The following is a 25,764-nucleotide window of genomic DNA, read 5'->3' as shown; positions in this document are numbered from 1 at the left end:
GATATGTGGAAACGTAACGTACGATTAAAAAATGGCACGAGTTATTCGCTGCTTTTGTAGCCATCGGATTTAAAATATTCTACAAATATCGACGCCACTCATGAATTCAATTTGCGGAACTTGAGGGGTGCATTTATAAGTGGGCGTCTACCTGGGGCGAAAGATTAGAGTCACATTATGAGCTGTTGGGTTTATTTAATTTGCGCGAATATGGCGAATTTCGAAAAAGTTCAATTTCCGATGTCAAATGTTGCAAATTGAATTTTTTGTTGTAAACATTTTGAGACGAGCAAATTTCCACAAACAAAACAATCCAAGTTATAACACAATATACCTGCAATAATAAGTTTGGATATTTGTGTTTTTTGTATGTTATCCTCTGATGTTGTATTGAGACAATTTAATTTTGCCCGGCGTTGTGAAAGATTTTATTTGAAATGTTGGAATTATTGTGTGAAATTGCAATCGCAAGGTAACTCTGACACTTGAGCGACGTATTAAAAGAAATTTGCTGGAATTGCAAGTGAATAGTGAAACTTGCTACACAGCTCCCTTTCCTTGCCTTGTGATTTCGATACCACCAGGTAAAGGGGGTAAAAAGTGCCACCGTTTTGTCGAAAGAAATTAATTGTTATTATTGCAAAATTGATTTATTGCTTTATCACGCAAAATTAGAACAGCAAATTGCAGAGAAACTTTTTCATTCAATTGTCTGTTGAATGACTCTGAGAACTGTTTAAGGCTATTACTTCTAGTTTCTATTAAGAGCCACTTTAAAACAATTCTTCATTGCGGTGGAAATATTAAGTATAATGAAGGGTGTGGAAAATGCCTCAATAAATCATCTTTAATTGCTCTAAACGATAAAACGTTTGATTAGAAAACTGTTCTCATATTATTTTGCAAGCTTTCCATAATTTTTAATGACGTACTGAAAAACACAGCCTTTAATTAAATGTTCCCTTTAGCAAAATATCAAAATTTACGTCAATTATAAAAAACTCATGTAAAAATTATTTTATTAACGTAGAGCGTCATGCAAATTGGGAGAGATATTTAAATGTTAGAATGTATTATTTTTGTTAACGTTGCTTAATTAAAACAAAAGCGCATTTTTCTCTGTCTCAGGTCTTACTGACGACCGTAAAAGTAAATTAGCATAAAGCTTTAGTGATTTCTGTCACGCGTCTGTAACAAAAATACCGTCACAATTTTGATCCACAAAGATGATTACCAAAACCAATTTGCAATACCAATCAATTACACACAATACATTGTTCAAAAATAGCCTATTGTTTAAGAGTTATAGTTAGCAGAAATTATCTCGAGGGCAACAACTTCCAGACGTTATGTGTTTACACTTTTTTTATCTAAGTCTGCAGGTGACTGAACTGTACAAATTTAATTTTCCGTATTTTCCAGGCAGTGTCGAAACAAAAATGGGAAATTAAATAAACGTTCGTGTTGCGAACAGCGAAAACACATTTCGAAAATATTTAAATATCAATTAATTACAGCGCTTTGTAACAACCAACAAACTTCGGTTAGTTAAAAGCAGCACATTAAAAAGTTTTCCCTTTGAAGTTGGTCCAGGGATTTAGAAAATTGACAATGTAAAAAAGCTCATTTAATCGAGGTATTTTTCGACGCTGCATAATTCACTTTTATTTTGTACAGACTTTTATGGTTCATATCTAAAATGATTTATAAGCGGATGAAACAAGAGCGGATTTTGGATGCAAGGTCAGAATTATTAACTTAAACGTGAGGATTTTAACAAGCGGTTTCGTGCTTTGTTCTTAATTTTCAATCCTGCAAGGCCCAAATTTCCAAATCGCTTTATCTTAGCGAAGTGAGTTTTCACCCTTCGCCCATCGTCCACTTTTATCTGAAATGGCGGTACGTGTTCCGGTAAATACTCGTTGTTCCTAAACTCCCTTGCCAGTTCAGTGCGAAATAAACTTTAATTTGCTCTAAAAGGATATTGCTCCTCTAAACTCCCCCTAACCATAAACATGTGACGCAAACTTAACAATATAAGTTCTTCGAACAGTGTCCGAAACTTTGCCCGCTGAAAAAATCACCGCTTTTTGCCGCTGACCCATTGATTGCGGTTGCAATAATTAATTTTCTAAACCAATTTAGCGCACTCATCACTTTTTGAGCCGGTGTTAAAGTAATTTTTTGCCCAGCAATTCTGTACCTTTAGAGGGTTAGTCATGCGAGCGAATGAGGTGATTCGGGGTTGGACCACCTAATTGCCACATTGTCCTGCCGCAAATGCATGGTATAAACGCCGTTAGAGAGCAAAATCCAGCTAACGTTTTATCCCACTTTTAATTTCGTTCTGTTGGTTTTATATTAAACCGAATATTTTCGCACCGGGTGAATAAATTATCAGTCTCTTTGATAATGTTAATAAAGGGTTATGCAGATTATGTATTTTAATGGCGGTTTCACTGGTACTTTAATTTTCAATGGAAATATAAATAAACGGAAATTTCCAGCTTTGGAGGATTTTACTACAAAGGTTAGAAAATTATTCGCACTTCCTCAAATTAAAAAAAGGAGGATTCTTTATCTCCGGCTCTGTATTTTCAACTGAAATTTTATGACAGGAGCAGCAGCACTCTTTGTATTATTTTTCATTAAATTTCATTTTCATATCTTGAATAGTTTCCCTTTATGAAAGTATTTTGAAGATAGTTAAAGAAGATAATACATTTTTTAAATGTGAAAGAAGACAAAATAAATACTATGTGAATCTAAGAAAAACGAAAAATACTACAGTTGTTTTATGATTTTTCAGTTATTATTACTACATACAGTATCAGGTTAGAATATGGAACCAAGCGTTTTGTGCTTGAAATATTTACTTTACAAAAAAATTAATTAGTACATCAAGTATACTTTAAGAATGTGATTATTTTTAAAGGATATTTTTTTTTTGAAATTCCTTTTAATTATTGAGTTATTCAAAAACATTTTTTATAGCACTTTACTACGGCGATATTTTTGGTAAAAGGGAATGCTCTGAAAGTAAATTTTTATTCAATAATTTTGTTTTTAAACCATTGTTTTTTAAGTAATTATTAAAGTTGCGTTCCGAGCCCATTACGAAAATTTTTCGAACTTGGTCGAAGTGGTTGTATTGGTGTTCTTATTCTCAACAAAATTATGAACAAAATTACTCGAATAAAAACATCCATGGATACAAACACTTCGGCCACGATTGAAAAATCTTCTAAATCTCATGCGCTCGGAACACAATTTTTAAAATTTATTAAAAAAAAACATTGGTTTAAAAACAATACAGTTGCATTAGAAGTCAATTTTAGAGCATAATATTCATTTAAAAAAATATTTGAAAACTAATAGTTACCTCGAAAAATTATATTTTTAAAAAAAGCTAACATTTTTAAAGTAGTTGGTGTTGCACCAATTAGTTTTTTCGTAAGGTACGTACTATATAGTTTAAGTGTAAAACGCTTGGTTCCAAACTTTTGCTTATCTCTGTATTACTGGGATTTTACCTGGTGAACGTCAAAAAATAGGCAATAAATATGAGACGTCTAATTTAATATCTTAGGGAAGCCTTTTAGTGAAGGATGTTATCCCTCCTTAATATGTCGGGTCAAATTAGGTCAGGTTATGTTTGGTTAAAAGTGAAACCTCATTCTATGAGTATATAGAGTTCTGTTAGTTCAAAACTAAACTGTGTCAATAAAATTATTATTAATATTACGAGTATAATTTCGTTTTAAAACTTTATCCTTTCGTTTTTTCCTGCAAAATTTTAAATGCCATCTCCTACGTTTACGTGAAAATATGATCTAAATATTATAAAATAAGAAAATGTTTCTGAAATTTTTTTATCCTTGAAACCTAGACTCCCTAGACATAATTTTTACAGAAGTAAAATTAAAGAACCGTAAATAAAAAATTGTAAATACAGAAACGGTGGCTAGAATCAAATAAAAACAATCAGATTATAAGGAGCCTTTTCATTTTAAAATCTCCCTATAACACGTAGATATACCTACATCAAATTACTCGTATTTTTAAGCAACACACACGTAGCTTTTGGTAAATTAAAGGACAAACTACGTTCTATAAGTGCATCCAAGAGACCTAAGGATAATTAAATGGAGTAAGGCATTGTTCTTTGAAATAAGGGACGGTCGGCAACGTAGCCGGATTTCTGTGAAATCCGCATCTAGGCAATATTTTGTGTTTCTTTTAACCAAAATAAAAAAATGGTTCATGAATGTTTAAAAACACTAAACGAAACAATGAAACAGGATTTATGGTCAAATATTTGCGTGTAACTGCTGTTCTAGAAATCCATTTTTGATAAAATTATATCTATAACATGTTTCATTCTTTTGATTATCAATTTTACGAAACGGAAGTTATTACATTAATTTTTATATTGGCGTATCTAACAGGTAGCTGCTCATAACAGTACTGGTTGTTAAAGTCGACTTTATGAGTTAATGTTCTAGTCGTTGTATCATAAAAATGCCAAATGCAATTGTATTGTCAACTTGCTTACAATTAAAAATGAACAAAACATTATTGTAAAGTTGTAAGGCAATCCTTCATCACTGCAAACTTTCTCAGGTATTCTTGCATTAAAAAAAACCTTCGTTTAGATAAAGAATAATTATATTAGCCAGTAGTACTAATATTAATTTTTGAACGTACAATTAAATTATACATTCATGAAATTGCGTTTTTATGCAACCAAAGTCGCCTTGCTCCCACACACTAACAATGCTTTTTTGTTTCAGACTAATTAGATTAGTTCGTTGGACGTTTTAACGATCAAGATTCCCGCCTCTAATAGTTCCGTCATCTTTGGGAAAAATGAAGTAACGAATCGAAAGTTTTTGCATTTTCAATAATGAGACTGGAAAACATGGACGCAAGTTCGAGCCCCGACTCCGAGAGCATCACTCCGGATGTAAATTTGATGAGTGACGAATTGAATTTTTCCCCAATTTCCGAAGAAGCGCGCGAGAGCGGGGACGGCGACAGCGGCGCGGAGTCGAAGGAAAGCCCCCCCGAAGACACAACGAAGCGGCTAAAGGACAAGCGGGCCTCAAAGATCCCCGTCAGGCGGAAATCGGGCCACAAAATCGAAGACGACGCGCTGGCCCCGATCCTGGAAGCACCTGAGGAATTTCGGGCGGAAGAGGGCCACCGCGAGGAGCCGTCCGAGCGTGACTGCGATAATGCATGTTTGGCGGAAACCGGCGATACGAGCTGGCGGGCAGAGGCCGGAGGAATTCCGAGCGAGGAGCCCCCCAATCAGTGTGGTAACAATGCAGTCGTGGGCGACACTCGAGCGCTTGCCAGTGGCGACGCAATGAATGAACCTGCGGAGCAGTCGCCGACGACGGGCCCATCGATCGCAATCGGCGTCGCAAAATGCGCACAGGCGTCGGGGTGCAGTCGCGTTTCGACCGCCAAGGTCTGCGTCGCCGAGCCTCCTGATCCCAGCAGTGCCCCTGACGCAAGTGCCCCCCAGCTGAGCTGGAAGTTCGAGAACGGGCGGCTCGTCTTCGAGGAGCATGGCCCGGGGGACAGCGACAGCGACGAAGTAGCGCCGCTCAGCAGCAAAGACCTCAACAGGCGGGTGGACGAGGGCAGGTCCCGGCTCAAGTACCTGGAGCAGAAGCTGAAGGAGGCGGGCATCACCGATGGGCCCCTAGAGCAGGCGGGCGATAAATCCGCCGACTACGACGCCAACCAGAACATCGTCAAGTGCGAGTTCGACGTGCGCCAGCTGGGCTCCTTCTCGCCCATCACCCACTGGGAGGTGTACGATGAGCTGGAGGAAGTGACCGACGACACCATGGGCATCGACGGCGAGCGGGCCAAGCACAACCCCGACCGCGACAACCTCAAGTCGCTGCTGAAGCGGCCGGGGAAGAGCAAGGACAAGCGCAGCAACCGGGTGGTGTTCAACGAGAACAAGAACGAGTTCTTCGACGCCGACTACATCATCCTCATCCGGGAGGAGTGCGACTACGACGACGAGGACGACGACGGGGTCTGCACCTGTAATCAGCATGAAATGGTGCGGTTGACGTGCTGTGAACCCAATTGTAACTGTAATGTGTACGATGGTTACGAGCAAACGCCGCAAAGTCCCAAGTTTGCACCGCCACTGGAGTTCGTCGATGCTGTTACTCTCAGCCCTCCGGAAGGGTACAAGGACATGGAGCTGGAGGAGCAGCAGTTGTTGGCCTTGCAGCAGATGGCGAGGAGAGGACAAAGGACGGCCGTTTGTAGGGAGTGTAGTGGCGCTCATGATGACGACGAGGACGGTGAGTTATTATTCGATACATTTTAGTCAAGTGTGATTTGCATCGCTAATAAATCGCCAACGATGCACGGTTCTGACTGCGAAGGTGTTTACATGGACAGGACAATGTACTGGAATGTAACATTCAGTTCGCAAAAATTTTCATCATTTAAATGACACACCAGCGATTGGTCAAATATTTTAATTAACCTTTGAAAGTCATGCTATCAATCACAAAAAATACAAAACACTCAATAATTAAGTACGTAATCTTTGATAATTTGAAAATAGAAGGAATCACGAAACGTGCCTTAATTCCAGGCTTAATTCTTAAAACTCACACAAATTTATTGCTTCTTTCTTAATACCTTTCTGCATATTATGCTTTTGCTTTAAAATTCTTATAATGTAAAATTCAATGTTTTACACAATCTTACACTTACAATTTATTTCAGTAGTACTAGATTTTGTCTTTAGGTGCGAGACATTAATTTTGCTTTCACAGCCCAGAAATATTAAAAAAAAACACAAAAGTCAAAAATTGGATAACAATTTAATGTAAAAACGGAACATTTTCCACAAAGGGACAAAATACAAAGAACAAACAAAATATTTAGCTGCAAACCAGTGTTTCTCAACTGGGGGAATTGAGATGTAATGGTGGAATTTTACACTGCTAACGTAGAAAACTACAAAATAATAAATTTAAATAAACTACACAATTTTTTTAATTAGTTACAAGTATGTTTTCATGTTGAAGTTTCATTAAATTTTAAATTTTTGTGGATTTTGGATATAAATCTCTGTGTGGCACGGTGAACGCGTTATAAATGTTATTATTGAACAGCTCGAGACCGATATCATCACCTTGTGTCTACAAAAACAGATCCCAATGCCTATTAGTAGGAACCGACATAATATTGTATAAAATTATGGACAAAGTATGCTTTTTGGACAAAAATATTAATGAAAATGGAGGTTTTCAACTGAAAGCAGTTATTTGTTGAAAGATATACAATAGATAATAAGATATCTATTATGAAGATTAACTCACCTTTTTCTATTTTTTCGTAAAGTACGACATAATCAGCCACCTTCATTTAATTGCTTTCTGCCTGACATGATTATTTTGCATTTTCTTTACTTTCTTGTTAAGATTTGGAAATTGTAATGTAAAACTGCGTCTACACTATGTCGATCGATTTTTTCACAATAAATTAAACAGTGGACTTTAAAATTCCTACAAATTAATTTCCTATGATTCCAACGTTAAAACTATTAATATGTCTGTTTAAAAAAACATCTCTTATATAATACTTATTGCATGCTGTAATTAATTTTAAAATAAAGAAAATATTAAAAAATATAACAAATAATAAATTATTATTAGTTTTTTCGTATCTATTAACATTCATTCATTTCATTTTGTACAACAAGAAAAAATAAATGACCTACCACATTTTATTGTTTCTTTATAGCCATACAGTTCACCAATTACTGTCGGATTTTAAAAGGGGTTCGCAAATTGAAAAAAATTGGGTACCAATGCTTTGGTATTAAAGTTTTTACCTCATATTTTTTCAACTTGGGGACTAAATCACCATGGGAGTAAATCAAATTCAACTTATCCCTTTTTTGTTATCTTGTCAAATGTTTAAATCAAGTATCAACATACATTATGATTTTTTTCTGAACTTTTGCACTGTAAATAATTTTATGTATTAAACTACACAGGTGTTCATCCTCGTATTTAGGTACTTTTTGTCACAACAGCAAAATTTATTTAATCGAAACATAAAATTAAAAAAAGAGGGTACGAACGTATGTGAAGAGCACTTTTGTTATACAACATCCTCAAACTGATGAATTGTAAATGCTAATGCAAAGTACGATAAAAACAAAACAATGATTATTTTGTTAATTAAGTAACTCAATTAATAAACTTTATCTTTACAAGATATTAAAATAATGTAAATGAGTAGACTTGTGCTATTTTATTTTGTTTAATATTCCAACTTTAATATTTTTAAATTAATATGCATTTAATATATTCTTTCAAACATTAAACAAAAACTCTGTATGAAGGTTATGGAAAAGGTCATGGGGCCGCAAACCCCTCGGTTTAGGCGCCTATGCTTGGTATAAAAGTGTTCATTAACACCACCTTCGCAGCTTTCAAAAAGTTTGTTTTTATCTCATTATTTGATAATTAAGAGTTTAAAAGAAAATTTTTAATTAAACTCCGGATAAATATCTTAAACTTGAGACATTATTTCATTACGTACAAATATCGCAGTTAAGACAAATTGGTTTCGTAATGAGAGTCGCCACAACAGACTTAAGAATTAACTCCAGTTTATCGTTGAAAAATGTTTATTTGCGAAAGTCTGGATACGTTTCGTTGGGTAATTAAGTATGTAGCTTAGAATTGAATATCCGCTGGAGAAAATGTAAAACAGCAATTACATAGCGACTATTGACTAACCATTTGAATTTTAAACCAAGATTGTTATGCCGTGGATGTAATAATATGCTGGCACTAGCAGTGGTCGTATGGTTTTATTTTAGTAGACAATGGACAATATTGCAGTGAAGACTTTATTGTCGTCGCTTCGGTGTGAATGGTTGATTTATTTTTAATTCACCGCAGAGTGATATGAGTTTGCAGAGTAGTGAAAGCGGATATTACGCGATCAAGGACTTGAAATTATGTCACTCTGATTTTTGCAGTGAGTATTTTTCGGACTGGCTATTGACCAGTAAGTGGTGTCCCAAGGCGCTAATAGTCAAAATATTTGCCCTCAAATCCGATTACGACTCTTCATTAATAATTATCGAGCTCTCACCACATGTGGAGTGAATAGGCCGTAGGTTACACCTATTACACCTAGTACTAAATATTTCAACCATCAGCTTGACGCCGGGGATTAAAGTGGATATTTTGCGGACCCTGTACAATAGATCTTTGTTGGGGTAGATTAAACAGCGGATGGCTTAGATGGACATCTTAATTATACTTAGTATCAGTAATTTATTTTGTGTAACACGTCTCGCCATGAAAACTTAATTGTGGATGCAAATTACTTAACTGCTTTACATTTCAAATAAAGTTATAATCAAAGAGAAAACAATTACAACGTTATTGCGTATTGCCTTTTACTGTTACGTGCATAAAAATGCCTATTAAGTTTAATAGACCGGTCGAGAGGTGTCTTGGCTGAATTAGGGTAAACGATCTTTTATTAAAGACAATCTTATAATTGCTACGTCATTAATGACTTGCGTGTATGGAATGACTGCTTATCAACTGTATCAAATATCAGAACAATGAGCCGGTTTAGAGGCGTCTTTTTCTAAAGTTTGGAAGATTTATGACTGGAGGCACACGCACATTAATGAATTATTAATTAAATGACTTAATCTGACCGAAAAGGAGGTGCGCCAAATCGTAAACAATTATTATCCCAGTCAAAATTTAGTTTCAAAATAACTGGCAAAGGAACAGAGTGTAATTTCGCTAATTGATAAAATCGATACAACGCTAAATATCCGTAATTAGGTTCGTGCAGTAAACAAGCGCTCCTAGAAAATATGGATTGAATCCATTTTGATTCTGAAAGCAAAAGCTTCCCGGCATTATAAACACAAATAGCAAGTTTGACAGCACGTCGCAGTTTGAAACACGATTTCCAACTTGTGCTAGCTGCGTGGTCAGTGAATTATTAATATAAAATTTTAATTAACTTGTATAGTTTTGGATTGGGTGTTGGTTACGTTGCGTAATTATCAGCTCGAGGAAGGAAGCTTTGTGCTCGTCTGTGAGCAGATAATCGATTTTGTTATTGACATAATTTTTCGCTTTTGCAAAGGCTTCTTCTCATTATTCACAGTATGTAGTTTGCTTCAAAGTTGAGCAGAAGGAAACTCGATTTGTGGTAAAGTTTATTCCTCGACGTGACTGTTTTCTGCTAACAGCCAAATAAGGAATCGGTAAATATGATTAGAAAAGTAATTACGCTCTTGTGACGGAAAATTTGGCACCAAATCACCAGCTAATCATAGTTTAGCGATAGCTTTAGATTTAGTGCACTCGTATATAGATATGTCAGAGCCATATGTTGGAAAAAGGTAATTGATTATATTTTCTTCGTCCTGCGAAACAATCTCATCGATCATCGCGACGGAAATTGGATTTTAAATGGGCGCAACTTCAAATACGTATTCAACTTCTGAAGTTCTCTAGTATGGCCTCTGACTGGATTTGCTAATACTTTGCAAAAATCATGCACAACTGAACAAATAGAAGCATTTTTATTTACTGTTAATACAACTTACAATTTTTGTTAAAATTACTTGTATAATAATAATAAGGGATAGATATTTATAAAGAACACAAATGAATATATAAAAATAGAAATGCCCATAACAAGAGTAAATTGATTGAAAGACTTTGGCAAGTTCGAGATTTTTCTGTTCCAAAGTAGCACAATTTGATAAAAGTAAATTCACAATAGAGAATAGTGATTCTAGAGTCTCTAAAGTGTGTCATCCGTTTGATAAAATGCGAGTTTCAGTCCTAGCTTCTTTTGAAACTGTGGCAGATGTTCCAACAAACTCTAATGGTTTTCTTGCTATTTCTTGTCATTTGTTTAACACTTTAGTGCATGTTTTTTCTACGCCAGTGATTTTCCTGTTAAAGTTAAATTACCTATGTCCTGCGTGGTTCATTGTTAGAGAACGGTTTAGAAAAACAGTCTCAAATACACATGTTGCTATTTCTTTGTTTCATTCTCAGTTTTTGAAAAATACTCGCACTGGCGAGTCGGAAAAATGAAAAAATAACGCTTTTTCTCTGTGTACTTTTTCCCTCGACGCTAGATGAGACTGGGATAAAAATAGCTTCATTTGAAAACGACAATTATTTTATATTCATTTAACACGATTTATTCACCAAATCTGCGAAATGTTTTCTACGGTTTTAACACCCACTGAAGCAGACTCGTCGTTATTTGGTGATAATGGTCCGAAATTCGTTTTCGGTGTTGTTTACATTTTAAAAAATGGATCGGGAATGATTCATCATTTACGTCTCATCGGTTTTCCATCACAGCCACAATTCTTTGTTTTCCTTACGAATTTACCCTTTAAGACATTACCGTTCGACAATTATATTCGCAATTAATCGCATTCTAACTCGGCTTAAATTCATCTAGTCACATCCGGGCTTAATGAAATTATTCCTAGCATCTAACATCCCTTAAACTAGTAGAAACATTTATCAATTCAGCGGATTTGGTTAAATCCACAACTGCTGGCAGCAGTTAAAAATTGATGCAACACAGTTCAAACGAACAAAAGGTGCTTAGGCTGCAAAAATGCAGTTTTTTCCACAAAAACGTTATTTACAAAAAGGGTAATGAGTTTTAAAAGCGCTCGCAAACTGATTCCGACGATAAAATACGTTTTCTAAACCCAATTAAAAAAGAACAGTTGATCTCGCTTTTGATTGACGCTTGTCGGAGCTAAGTACTTGGAAAGCTGCCTCGTTGCGAAAATTGAAATTTTGGCCGAAAGAAGCGATTTGTTCATGCATCCGTTGTCACGATAGATAGAGAAAATAATTTATTCCGACATCTTAAAACCCTCATAACGTGTCACATCACATAGAAGTGAACACGTCGCCTCGAACAATGCATTGGCGAGGTTCACTTTGTTGGTCCGCCCGTACTTCCGGTTTTGAGAACCACCTCTCATTATTTGTACACGCAGCTCAAGAACCATGACATTCACACAATTTTCATGCTATGTTGGCGGCGGTTATTAATAGTAAAATACTTTCGTTATCTTCTGGAATAAGGTGCATTCATATTTATAGCAGGTGTCTGGCACTACTCATTCACTCGTAATGAGTCTGAAATTCTCAGGACGGAATCGAATTTTATGGTTCATGTGATACCACACGATGCATAATATGTTTCACAGATAAAGGCAGGTATGTGTGAGGGAAAATGTTATTATTAAACATGGAAAATATACACCAAGTTGGAAAATTTACACCAAGTTTGAAACTTTACCGAATTCGCAAAACTTCCAAGATAGTTCTAGTTATTAAGTTAGGTACGGCCTACATCCAAGGAATCTAAAATAAGAGTCTCATAATGGAATTACCGCAGCACACTGCAAAGTTGCAGGAATTGGAGCACTCCAGGTCCTCGTAAATAATAAATTTTTGAATTATAATTTTTTTCAAGTTTCTTCACATCTCTCTCTCATTTTCCCAAAACACAAGTTTTATTGTCTTTTATTTTTACTTATTTTTATTTTTTTCCATAGCATAAAACGGATTTGCTTACTTTGATTAATTAAAAATTAACAGTTTCCATCTTTTTTATGGGTGAGAGTCCTTTAAAATCCTCATCATTTCAACTAAATTAAAAAATCACGTGGCTAAATATGCGACGCTGTATTAGCGACTCAAAGAGCTTTTTATTGGTGGGTGGATATTTAAGCATCATTCCTCAATATCAAAGAGATTCCCGAGGAAATAATCCCGACCTGCATTAGTGAAGTTGCAATTTTTTATTTCAAAATTGAAAAATCCATGTATCTTTAACTCTGTACAAAAGTGGCAACGCTATCAAGGTTTCCCTCAGTCTGTAGTAATTTTAGCTTTAATTACATTTAAAGTCTTAGTTCTTGTTTGAATACGAAGTTAATTTCGGATAACGAATTTACAGAGCGAGTGTTTTTGTTAAAGAAAGTTCGGAGAGATCCATCAGCCTGTAGTCATATTAAACAATTAAGGCCATTTCGAAAATTGTATTCTAATTTTCCTAGTTTATGTCTAAACAAACCGTGATTTTTTATGAGGGTTAATTCCCCGGTTTCGAGCGTGTTAACGGGATCACATGTAGCAGCAGAAGAGGATTATGTTTTAACAAGGAAAATAAAGTTAGAAACTACACTTGTTGCACTTCAATTCATCTAAATCTTCTCGTGTAAACTAGAAAAACACTCGGTGGCCAACCAGACCTGAAACAATTATATTTGATTTTTCTTGCTAGCTTTCGTGAATTATAAGGGACGTTTTGACGTTTATATCGAATGCAGTTTGATACGTTATGGGCACTAAAGCCGTGCAGTTGCAGATATCGGATTCTGCTTCCATATCCGTTTCCACTTACCCTTCTCTTATGCTCCGGATATTGTGTGCGTTTTGTAAATTAGTGAATTTTTAAAATGGGAATGGGTTTATTAACCAGTGGAAATGTTACCTCCATTATGTAATTACTTTCAACCAATTACTTAATACTAAATGTGCTGCAAATATACCAAGTAACAACTTCCATCCTGTATATAATTACATCCAAGTGTGTAAAAATGATTTGACAAAGAATAAACACACTTGTATTCACTTTCAGGCACCTGTCGCACAGACTTTCAAATAATTACATATTGCGGAACGAATTGCTCGATAATTATTGTGTTGTAATTAATTATCAACACGGATTTGTCTAATCACAATTTAATAAACTGGATTTTAAATATGGGTGAAAGTGTAATAAGGGCAAAACCGCGAAAACATTGAGAGAAATATACACTAGAAGCTATGAATTATTGAAAATGATACGAAATGGATTTGGTATGGAAATAGAGCGAACGTGCGTGGCTTGTAGACGAAGAACTTGCAGAAAATGTAGAATATTGAGAAACCTAACTATGTGTCTATTTTTAAAATGCATTGTGTCAATACATACAGACATTATATTTTAAAAGGAGATTTTGTTGGGTTCGGAAGTTCAGGTAAAAAACAATCTCCCAATTTTAAACAAGAAAACATCTTTATTTTCTGAAAACTGAATCAGTTTCATCTACTGTGTTTTATTACGCAGATTTTCAGCGATTTTCTATTTGATATCAGTAATTGAATGCTGGCATGTAATCTTCAAGATCGCATTTTTGTAATAACGACAAAACCTTTGGAGCGTTCGTTCTGCAAACATTTAAATTACTTTCGAAGAGTGAAATTTTAGTTTTTCCATGAAAAAAGGTGAAATATGTCTTGATTATCCTTTGACACATACAAATATTCTCACCTTTGCGATCTATCCGTCTCCCTTTGGACGCTAGATTTATAGTGGCATTTGTATTCATAAAAAGTTCTTCAAGTACAAATTTTCGCATTTCCGCATGCATTTATTAAACTCAATTGTCCCAAACGTATATTTTCGGGTTCAAGTAAGAAACAACCAAGTGCAGCTATAATTTATAATAACGAGAAGAAATTCTTTAGCATGATCGTGGCCGTAATTAAATGTGAGAACCTTTCTGTGAGAATCACTTTACCGTAATTAAAAATAATTTTATTTAATAGAGGAAAAACAGTGGGGATAGTTCCGTGCTCGCCTCTCGAGACAATTAGTTGGTTGGATTTTTTTACCTCTTTGTGGCCGTTTGCAATGGAAGCTGCAAATTTGATAAAAACGAGTGAGTTACTTGTGCTTTTTTCGGTTCAATTTGCGAAGAGAAATTTTCTCGTTAAGGAAACAATTTTCATTGTCTTGAGCAAAGTTGTTAACCCTTGAATGGCAATGTCAGTGTTTCCAGCTCATTTTAGAAACCTTTTTGATGGCGAAGTTGTCTGATAAATCAATTAAAAAAGCCCAAACAGGGAGCACATTTACCAAAGGCGCAACTATAAATACCTATTGAACTTTCCTTCGACAGGCTTTTTTAGGCGAGGATATCAGTTTCTCCCTTTTCAGTGAAATCGAAGCTGCTTTTAATGCAATTTTCTCTCGGAATAACACTGTAAGTAATATTTTTTGTGTCACGCTCGATTTGAAACATGAAATTCGTGCGATTATTTAAAAATTCCTTGACTCGCGCACTAAAACACCTACTTGTTCTAAATTAAAAGAGTTGCTAATGCACCTAATTTTAATTTTGTTTGTTTTTTCGGCGAAATTCTATCTCGCACAGAGCTCGCTTCATGACATGACATAGAATCCAGTCGTTTTGATTCACTAATTTTGATAAAATGTGAGGAAACATTGTTGGATGTTTGAAAGCATCATTTTTGTCGAACAGAATGTTACATGACCCCAATAGGCACATGTGGCGGTGTTTAACAATTATTTATCGGAAGGTCTATTTTCGGAGCATCCAAACGTCTGTAATTTGACGATTTCGTGCTAATTTTAGTCTCAGTAACCGATTTTATTTGTTTTTAAGACAATTCATCATGAAATTTAAGCAATTCCTGGAGCTTTGGTTACAAACACCCACGATATTTGTTAAGTAAATTAACCAAGGGTGTAGTGTTTGTTTCTGTAGATAGAGAGTAATGTGGTACGTAATAAAATTTTGTTATAATGTGTACTTGCTCAGTTATTTTATTACGTGTACTCACGAATACGCTTTTAGCTCGCCATCCTTTTTAATTAATTCAACTAGCAAGGAAGAAGGAAACATCCAGTTGTTAAGTTGTAGCTTGTTGATTTTATTGATAGAGTTACCTGGAACTCAATTTGGGGAATTAGGGATTGCTTTGTTGGCGAATTTGGCCTCAATAAAGCACAAAACATAAAACTGTGAACTTTCATTCGTATCATTTGAATAATAAAATAAATTTAACTAGGGTCATCAATTTGCAGTGGTAATGATTGGGAATTTAATTATTAAAGTGCTTACAATTAAAATTATAATAACAATAGTGTGCAACATTGCGATTGTGAATTGTACATTTTCAAAAGCAATGAATAAAATTAATTAAGATTCGCTAAATAAAACTTTGGATAAAAGTTTTAAAGAATTAAACCGACTTTAAGGCGTCACTTAAACTTAGCACATTTGTCAATAGTATCCCTCGCAGTGAACTCCGGGACTTCTATTTACGAGCTCTAGCCATAAAATGTTTATTTCGAATAAATTATGCCCCACTTTTACACCCCATATTACGGAACTGAAATCAAAAAATCATTTCCGTCAAGTGATATTAAACCTTAACCCAGTTATCTGGTTCAAAGTTAATTCAACAATGGTTTTATCACTGCTGCAAACAACCAAATATTTTTTAAGATAAGAACGTTCGTAGTTTACGGTGATTGTGTCTATGACGATGTGAGGTGGCGGAAAGAGATGTCACAACGCAGTATTGTAAAAATTTCATACAAACTGAAAATAACAGGTAGCGATTTTATTGGAAAATACAGAAATGAGCTTTTATCATGTATTGGGTTGCAATTACGCGTTCATGGAATTTATTTTTAGTGTGTGTTAATGTTTATTTACGTCCAGAGAGAATTTGAAATAAATATAGAGTAAATATTAAATCCACAGAGCAAAGCACATCGTAACTAGACTAAAATTTTGCTTGTTTCCGATATCTGTTTTCATTCACAACGAACATATTACAGTAAGTAGCGCGGAAATGTTATCTGCGGGTGTTATCTACCCTGATAACCGAAAAATTGAATTATTTAGGTACCACGTTTTAACTCCCCGATTTATTTTGATCAAATCTCGCGAATTATTATTAAAATTGGACAAGTAATGATTCGTAAATAGCTCAAGATTCCTTCGTTTTATTTATTTCTTTTTGAATATAATGCCGAATAGCTTCAGTACCGATCGTTCCCGTTCTCTTCTAAATCCCATTTATATCCTGCAGCTGCTTTCATTTTTCTAACTCATCTTTGAATTTTTCCTCTGGCATACACACATATTTTATAAGCTTTATTTCGCATTTAAATTCCCCCGTGACTTCCCTAACAGTGCATTTTTTTCTGTGTTAGCGATTTTTATTATTACTTTTAACACACTAAAATTAGGCAATTAGCCGCCACGGCTAATAAGCTTTGAAAGCTGGTTGGAACGCTGCCACGAAAGAATGATTCACATTTGTTAAGTTGCTGTTATCGATGTAATTTACAGTAAACACCAATTAGTAAATCTGGCAGGCTTAACTAAAATTAATTAAAAAATTCGCACTCAAGTTGTGTAAATGAAAAACGTAAAATACTGCTATTGCATTGAATTGTGTAGTCGAAGCCGTTTCTCATGAAATGTTACCCGAAACATGATGTATTTCCACGTTGCGTCCAAGTCTGATTTATCAGAAAATATTTTTTATTATTAAATGTGTTGACTGTTCGATTTTTGTGGTTTTATTTACGCTGGATGTAATCCAAACTAATCCGAAGGCGCAGGAGCAATTTCTGTTAAATAAACTTTCCGGTCTTATGCCAATATTTTCTCGCACACGTTTTCAACCTCGGTAAATCCGGAGGAGACATAAATGCAATTCCAACATGTAACCCTCCTCCAATTCGAGGGAATTCGAGAATTCGACGCTCGATAACAATTGGTAACAGACGACGTCTACAATGATAGACCGACATACGAGCCACCTCACGATCTACATCTTTGCCCCGAAAACGTAACCCGAATCAATACAACACGGCAAATACGCCTCTCATAAAAACACAACAGAAGCCAAATTAGCAGCACTTTTGCAAAAACATTTTTAAGGGGCTGAATGGGGTGAAAAATCGCTGTTTATATGAGTCTCCTTTTTCCAGTTGTTTTCGAAAACAAGCCGTCATATAGCGATTTATTAGCGGTCACTTACTGAGACTAAAGGCCTTTATTTAGAAACATGAGAGTTAGGGTTGTCGAAGTCAATTTCTATGGATTTTTTTGGTTAGGTGACGGTTCCCAGTCCGATAACGAAGCTGGCGGGGAGGCAAATTCCGATCACGAGGAGCAAGAGGAGAAGGAAAAGACTGACCAAAGCCAACAGACCACCCCCACAACCCCTCCGAACGATTCCGGTAGGTGTATAATTTAATTCCTTCTTTCTAATGGCAATAACTCAAGTTGTTCGCGTTTAATTAATTAAGCATCAGCAACCCTCCGCTTTGCACAAATTAAACATTTAGTGCGTTCATCAACGTGGCAAAAAATTGTTAATTACGCTCCACCTAAATGACACCGCGAAATTTTGCCAATTGCCATTTAATATTTTCATGGGGTTGCAGATAGTCCGAATAGTCAACGATATATCCTTGAAACTATAACTATGACAACTGTGACCGAACAACGTATCCTTCGGGAGATTGAAGAGGAGAGGAAAACTCCGCCTACGAATGCTGTCGCGGGAGGATCGCCTATCAATGGGATCCTCAAAGGAGGCAAGCTTTGGAAGCAACAGAGTATTGAAGCGACTGTGGCCAAGCCTCCGGAACCACAGCAGGTAACTTCGGACGCTTTCAATAAGCGCTTTCAGTCGAAACCGGAAAAACCCACACTGAAATAAGCCCATAAGAAAAAAATTTTATTTAGTTTTTCTGGGCTTGTTTGTGTGAGCACCAAAAATTTTTTGCTCAGTCCACAACTTGTTCAGTCATTACAATTTTTGAATTAATTGTTCATGATAGTTGGGCCAGTCGAAAAATAGCGCACAAAAGCCGTCCAGTGCAGATACTCGTGTTCATTGTGTTTGGCAGCGGGTCGAGCAAAATCATTAAAACTAATTGAGAACTAACGGTTGTTTTTTGTGTAAAATATTGTCCGAAAAAGCGTTTAGTTGGGGTCAAGCGAGTGTATTTTTCCAGTTAATTGATTCAAACGTGGCTTCGGATGAGGAGGGTGGCAGCCGTCGTTCGGTTCGTTTTATAGAATCGGAGCAGAACAAACGTGACAGTTGTGACGGAGCGCCCGATAATTCCGTGGAAGAGACCAGCAAGACGGAGAGCAGTAACAGCCAACCAAAACAGAGCGAAAATTGCAGCAGCTCGATATCGCCCGAATCGACCGAAATGATGTTGACTTTCAAATTGGGTAATCACGTCCTAATTTCCAACAACAGTCTGAAACCGAATTCGGCGGTGCGTCAGCTCTTCCCCTGCACGAAACAGCTGAATGGCAAAGCGGAAGACGAATCTATACATCAGTATCTGGTAACTGCGGAGTCGCTGCGAGCATTCGAAGAAGCCAAGCGTTCGAAGCTACCACAAATCATTCAAAGTGGGGAAACTGATGAGTCTATTAAACGAGCTATTGAACGTAACACCCTCAGAAGGTCCCTCATTCGCTACGAACCGAGGAGCAAAAAGAACGTGCAAAAGACTGACAACTCTCTCGTTGAGAGAATTAAACAATTAACTTGTGATGTGGACGATATTAATCAGACGGAGGAAATACCGCTCCGGGCGAGTCCTCCGGGAGAAGAGGCCAAACACTCGCCAGAAGTCAATCCACCCAAGAACTCGGATAAAAGTTTCTCGCCGTCTTCGTCATCAACAGCCAGCTCAAACTCATCCTCGATGTCTTCCACTTACAAAAAAATTACTGATTTGTTCGGGAAACGGGACAAGATGCCCGACACCAACCCGACGAACGAACCGAAACTCACCCCCTCGCTGCCAGACCTGGGCAACGGGGGCTCACACCTGCATGAAATTGCAGAAGCCAACCATGTGGCCGTTTCCAAAGTCAACTCAACGAACGACTCCAGGAAACAGTTTCTTTCCACACTCGCGCCACTCACGGCTTGCGTCAGTGGTCTAGGGAATGGTGAAGAGTATTACTACCAAATTAATAATCATGTAGGGGAGAGGGCTTCGGTTGCGAGCTCGGTGGGCACTGAATACAGCTTAGAAGACATAGATGAAGGCTTGAAGACCACTGAGGAGGAATCAAAGAAGATTGCTCCAGATGTGCTAGCTGGAACGCCGTCGGCGTCCGAATCTGGTGATGAATTAGCAATGTTTGTTCAACAGGATGCCAGTCGAATCGAACGAATTAAGAAGAAGTAAGTAAAACCCCGATTAATCGCGCTGTTATTATTCAAACATCGGTGTTGTTCAAACCAAGGATTTGCTTCACTTAATTGCTTCGGATTATCCGAGACGATTACAAATTTATGCGACTTTCGGAAACATTAAAACTCCACAGTATTGGAAACGGTCGCCAAAGTTGTTTTATTCTGAAGTGCGACTTTATAATACTAAAATGATTGACTAAAATTGCGAACTATTATAAACTTACACAAAGTTAAAAGCATACAAATAAAAACACTTCACTCAAAAAAATAAAGAGCTAAAGAGTTAGACTTGAATTTAAAAAGATTGTTACCGGTATCAACGCCATGTAAAGGTATCAAATGGCGATCTTCACTATTGTTTACCGAAAAACTAAATTTTCTTGAAGAACTACTTGCCATAGTAACTTCTACCGTGCAGTAGTCACTTAAATCACGGTCAGTATTGATAAAAATGCAGAAAAAACAATTTTGAAAAAAAACTAGTTTCTGTATTCCACACACGACGTTCCGTACTGACATCCTGACATATTTCTGTCGTTCACTTAATACGGTGATGGACTTTTGATGACAATTCTGGAGGTGTCCTGCCAAGCAATCAAAAGTGCTCCTTGCTCGGCAGTGCCGTACGGGACATTTAACTACAGAAACTGGCTCAGCTTCTTCAACTTCCCCTTCAAACCCTAATTCAGAGACCAGCTCCTCGATGTTAAAGTTTCTTGCTTCAGTAAGTAAAGTCCTAGAGCAGGGACATTTGCTGCAATTCCAGCAGATCGTGTGACCTTTAGAGCACATCCTAGTTCTTGTTAAAATTTTGCAACAGTTTTGGCAACGCCACAGTCCCGCCATTGCGTCTTAAACCGAGAGTAAATAAAAAAGAGTGGGATGTAATTGTAACTTACCATCAAATATTAAACAGTGGTACACAATTGTTAACACGCAACGCTGCACACCGACCACTCTTTTCCACATCTGGGCTTATTCGTTGATAAGTTTTTTGATTGATAAAAATACTCAAGGTTTTGCCGTATTCACCATTCCGCCTTATTTAATTTTATTTATTTATGGATTTTTTTTAGAAAAATTAGAATTAGGGCATTTGGTAAGTCAGACTTTTTCGGTGTCTTAATTTTTTTTATTATTCCTATAAATTACAATTATTAACCGTTTGAGCAATCCAATATGTTTTTCTTAAAATTCAAGTGAAAATCTCAATTTATTTCAATTCACAACAAGAAACAAAAAAATGAAGATTGCATAATTATTGCTGAACATGTTTAAAAGTGTAGTTAAACATGTACTTTTAAATTATCTTAACAACTAGTAAAACTATTTTTAGAGTTTAAAGTGCGATTTTTTCAAAATCCAGTAACAAATAAAAAGAGTACTGAATCCATCAGTACTCAAAAAACATTTCGTACCTAATAATTTTATGTACAAGTCAATGGAAACAGCCGAAAAAAGTGACTTTGTTCCAACAAAAACCTGTACCACAATTAAAATGGATCACAACATTTATTTTTACCTCAACTTCCTTTTTTTTACTAACTGGTACTACCCACAAGATAAATTCTATGTATTTACGCTGATTAACTTTGTTTATTAACCGAAGTTTTTTATTGTAATATTAGTAGAATGTTACGGAAAAATTGGTAAAGTGCCATTTTATTGTACAATTCTTGTTACAAACGTTCCTTTAATACGAAATTAAGCACCTGCTTTTTTTTAATTTAAAATTTTTGCGTTTCTAAAGATATCAGCCTGAGCAGTCAAACAAGGACGACGAGGACGACGAGCACGACGACTACGGCTTCAACCGTCGTCCCAGCGTCCGCGGAATCAAACCTCGCTTTGGCTCAACGACTGAAATCCTGCAACAGATCCAAAACCAGCTTCAACCCCCAGCCGCAACTGCCCGCGTCGCTTGGCCCTACTATTCTGAAAGTGGGCTGACCGTCGACAACTCAAAATCGCGCAACATGAACCAAAACATGCAAAACTATCAATACCCCAACGTACCTGAAGAAGTCAAGACTCGCAACATCCCGCCACAGTACCGCCCCACGTCCCTCCAAGACGAAAACATCTACCAAAACTGTACAAATCAAAGATGCATTCGGGAAGTCTACCGAGCAAACGGCAATCAAACCTACTCCTCGTTCGTCAAGGTCGGGGGCTGCACCGAGTACTACCAGTCGTTCCCTCGCACGCGGAACGGCCGCCCCCAGTCGCCGCCGCCCCTAGAACTCTCCAAAGCCTACCACCAGACCATGGTCTACATCCCCTACAACCACATCGAGGGCTACCACAGCCCCTACTACCAGTCCAACGACTACGCCAGGGTCTCCAATCAGAACCAGATCAACAAGAGGTACCCAGCACTATTATTTTATTTTATATGTATTAGAAATTAGCTTCTCTGATTATAATCGCACATAATAATAAGGAAGAAGAAAAAGTTAAAAGTGTGACTCTTTCCTTGAAGGTACATTGAGCCCATCTACCAGCAGCGCATCCACGAGGAGCCGCACTACAACATGCTGCCCATGAAGCCCATGGTGCGCCCCCCGCACTTGATGCCGCGGAGCGAGTCGCCGGTGCCGCAGTTCTCCACCGCTCGGTCGACGCAAACGCCCCTCGCCACAGCCTCGTACTACGGGACTCGCTACCGCCCCATGGTGGGGCCGTGGCCGACTGATTGCAATTACGTGAAAGCGAATAGACATAGTTTTCCCTCGGCTGTGCCTCGGTACCCTGACAGCGTGTCGACCGACAGTGATAGTCAACACAGTCAAATCAACGGCTTGGGGTACCCCCAGAAGGACTCTCTCCCGAACTCCCCCACGAAGCCGCGCTTCCACGAGCGGGGGGTCCCCGAGGGGGCGGCGGCGAGCGCACCCGCCCAGGACGCCGCCTCCCAGAGCTCCAGCAGCACGATGACGTCGCCCACGTCGCCACAGAACCCGCCGCCGCCCCAGAAACCGATGTTCTACGCGATGAACGTTTGACCAGATGAATAGTTGCACGTCAGAGTCAACATTTGCTTCGTGAAATCGAACGGGAATTGAAGAGGAGCGAGAAGGCTGGGATTCGCTTTAATGAAAGCATTATCGACATAAAGAAGACTTTAACGTAGGTTATAATAACCATAAAGGCAGAATATTTACAGTATTCCAAATTATGTGTAGGTATGTTGTTTAAATGTCACGGTAACGAATCTTTCAATAATTGTAGCAAAGGGTTCGTGTTATTCAATATTGATACTAAATTACGCGTAGGTAGTTTGCATATTTGAGGAAGATTACGTTCGAAGTGTTGCTACAATTTTTCAAACTAGATTTGTTATGTTTCATTTAGATCGATTCAGTATTGATAGATTAACAACAAGAGGTTGTTACAAAATAGAAGTTGTATGTTTTTTTAATGTTATATCAAATGTATAGATTAGTAGTCATTGTTGCCAAAAATGAGATTCCATTACCAAAGTATTATAGGTACCTAGATAAGTGTTATTGACCAAATAATTGATATATTTTAACTCATGCTTTCAAAAGGCTCTTTGTCCAGTTTTAGTTAGACTTACCTCGATAACGTGTGATTCAAAATTGACAAAGTTGCTTTCAACTACTTGAAAGTAATGTAGCTTTAATGTATTGATTAAAATATTTATTATAAAATTGTTTACTAAACTACTTTTAATAAAAAGGAAATTAAAATATTTATTTATCAATGATAAAAGTGAGATAAATATTAGAACGGTCTAATATTTTGTAATTTATTAGATATTCTATGTACAAAACGATCTTTTTAAATTAAGTATTGCTCAGAAAATAATATACACTGAACGGTTGGAATTGGTTTTTGTAAAATGAAAACGTTGAAGAGAATATATTATTTTGTTAATGTTTTTATGTTGTATTGATTTTCTAATATTTTATATCAGCATTGTTTATAACGATTGATCTTATAATTGCCCGTCAACTGACATGTGTATGAAATTATTAATAAATCTTACTACCATAAGGGCTTTTTACCTCACACCCTACAAAAATCACCCACTAAATAATGCTCTCTGTCAATAATCTACATATTACTCGCGCACTACTTCTTTAAATTGTAACACTGATAAAAACAATCGATGCGCATGTAACAAAGTTATTTGAGCCAAATTTCAATTAAATTCATTTGCAGTTGATATAGAGCAGAACAAAAGCCGGCGTTTTCACAATAGTTCAATATTCAGTTTAATGGAATTGAGTTTGGACACTAAAATACCAGCAAACTTTTTTTCGAAACTTTGGTGTAGGTATGTGACACAAATTACAATAAAATTAAGGAAATAATTGCAATATCTATTATGTTGTGAAAATATTTATTATAAATAAATAATAATTTAAAATTCTTAAAACGAAATACTTATAATTTTATGTTAGCAGTTTTTTATTAGAAGATTGGCTGTTTCCTATAATTATCGAATGCATCAAGCAGATGTGCAATTACAGCGAAGAGTCCGAAAACCTTAAATACAATTAAAATGAATAAAATTTGGGTGTCGCAGAGCGTTTGTTACCCACCCCTCCGGCAATTACTTTGGAGATCCCTTGACCATGATCCAAAACTAGTCCTACAGCCACTATGTAATAAAGTGATAAAATGGCATGAGCCCCAAACTGGAATTTGTTCCATTGAAACCTTATTTTTTCCACTACTCCAGTAACATATAACAATAATAAAATTACTGCAATTATTATGGAAAAGGCAGCTGCCACTTCAAATGTGGTGACAACCCATCCTGTGTAATCAACACCTACTAGTAGAACTCCTATCAAACTCGCTATCTGAAAAAATAATGAAATAGTTAGTTATTTAAAAAAAAAACATAGTTTTGCCCTCACAGTTTCAGCTACTTTACACAATCCTTGAAGTGTAGCCAAGTATCCAGGCCCAATGATTTGCGTCTGGAATAGAGAAATTACAAAAATTGATGACGGGATTACACTAATACCTAGTTTTATGGTTTTTCCAGGTAATTGATAAAATTAAGAGTGAATGAATCATGAATTGACAAGATACCAAAAAACCTCGGTTTGTGTTATATTTCAGGATTTGAATCAGCATATTTTTCGATTTTTTTTTTGTTTACAAAATGTAAAAGTAAATTAGCCATTATAATTTCGGTCACATTTCACAATATTTTTTCTGACTTAAATTTTATCAGTGGGATTCAGTTCAAACAGAGTTTTATCTAACGCAAAAATTATAAAGTTTGTGACCTATTTCATCCCAAAATACGCAGTTGCGACGTCGCGATGTGGCGATAGAAATGTCCAGAAATTTATAATTAATTATCTATCTATTGATAAATAATTTATATGTAATTTAATTTAGTTGTAGGTGTTTCTTACCACTGTATCAGAAGACATTTTGGACACAGAATTGTAAAAATAAGTTGCAATCAATACCTACACTTAGCTTTATATTAACTTACTCATTATCTGTGCTATTTTATCTTTCTTATCTAACATTTTATTTCCGCCTGTGAAACCTAATGCTTTTTCGTAAAAAATAGAATTTCAATTGAAATAAATTCATTTTGACTTGTACTTGTGTTAAAATGTTTAACAAA

The 25,764-nt window shown here is 36.4% G+C and overlaps 2 protein-coding genes and 1 long non-coding RNA gene across 3 annotated transcripts in view; 1 reads left to right on the top strand and 2 right to left on the bottom strand.

Moving 5' to 3' along the window:
* Positions 1 to 24,161, top strand: part of LOC660083 (uncharacterized protein) — a 38,133-nt gene extending 13,972 nt beyond the window's left edge. Inside the window, exons 2-7 of the mRNA XM_008202221.3 lie at positions 4,794 to 6,335; positions 18,022 to 18,147; positions 18,355 to 18,569; positions 18,931 to 20,129; positions 21,892 to 22,509; positions 22,624 to 24,161. Of these exons, the coding sequence (XP_008200443.1) occupies positions 4,907 to 6,335; positions 18,022 to 18,147; positions 18,355 to 18,569; positions 18,931 to 20,129; positions 21,892 to 22,509; positions 22,624 to 23,146 (4,110 nt within the window). The 5' untranslated portion in view covers positions 4,794 to 4,906 and the 3' untranslated portion in view covers positions 23,147 to 24,161. The remainder of the gene's footprint in view (positions 1 to 4,793; positions 6,336 to 18,021; positions 18,148 to 18,354; positions 18,570 to 18,930; positions 20,130 to 21,891; positions 22,510 to 22,623) is intronic.
* On the bottom strand, positions 20,273 to 21,306 carry LOC103314921 (uncharacterized). The gene is made up of 2 exons (XR_010334460.1): positions 21,041 to 21,306; positions 20,273 to 20,992 (listed from the first exon to the last, which is right to left on the bottom strand). It is a non-coding gene; the product is annotated as an uncharacterized LOC103314921 (long non-coding RNA).
* Positions 24,162 to 24,493: 332 nt separating the features above from the next.
* On the bottom strand, positions 24,494 to 25,646 carry LOC660146 (uncharacterized). Its single transcript, XM_971242.5, has 4 exons — positions 25,544 to 25,646; positions 25,034 to 25,096; positions 24,713 to 24,976; positions 24,494 to 24,656 (listed from the first exon to the last, which is right to left on the bottom strand). The coding sequence occupies exons 1-4, from the start codon at positions 25,559 to 25,561 to the stop codon at positions 24,582 to 24,584; spliced, it is 420 nt and encodes a 139-aa protein (XP_976335.2). The 5' UTR covers positions 25,562 to 25,646; the 3' UTR covers positions 24,494 to 24,581.
* Between the last annotated feature and the right edge of the window lie 118 nt (positions 25,647 to 25,764).

The sequence above is a fragment of the Tribolium castaneum genome, chromosome 5, assembly GCF_031307605.1.
Source record: "Tribolium castaneum strain GA2 chromosome 5, icTriCast1.1, whole genome shotgun sequence".
NCBI classification, from domain to species: Eukaryota; Metazoa; Arthropoda; class Insecta; order Coleoptera; family Tenebrionidae; genus Tribolium; species Tribolium castaneum.
The sequence above is the reverse complement of the archived record's forward strand: the minus strand, read 5'-3'. Positions and strand labels throughout refer to the sequence as shown.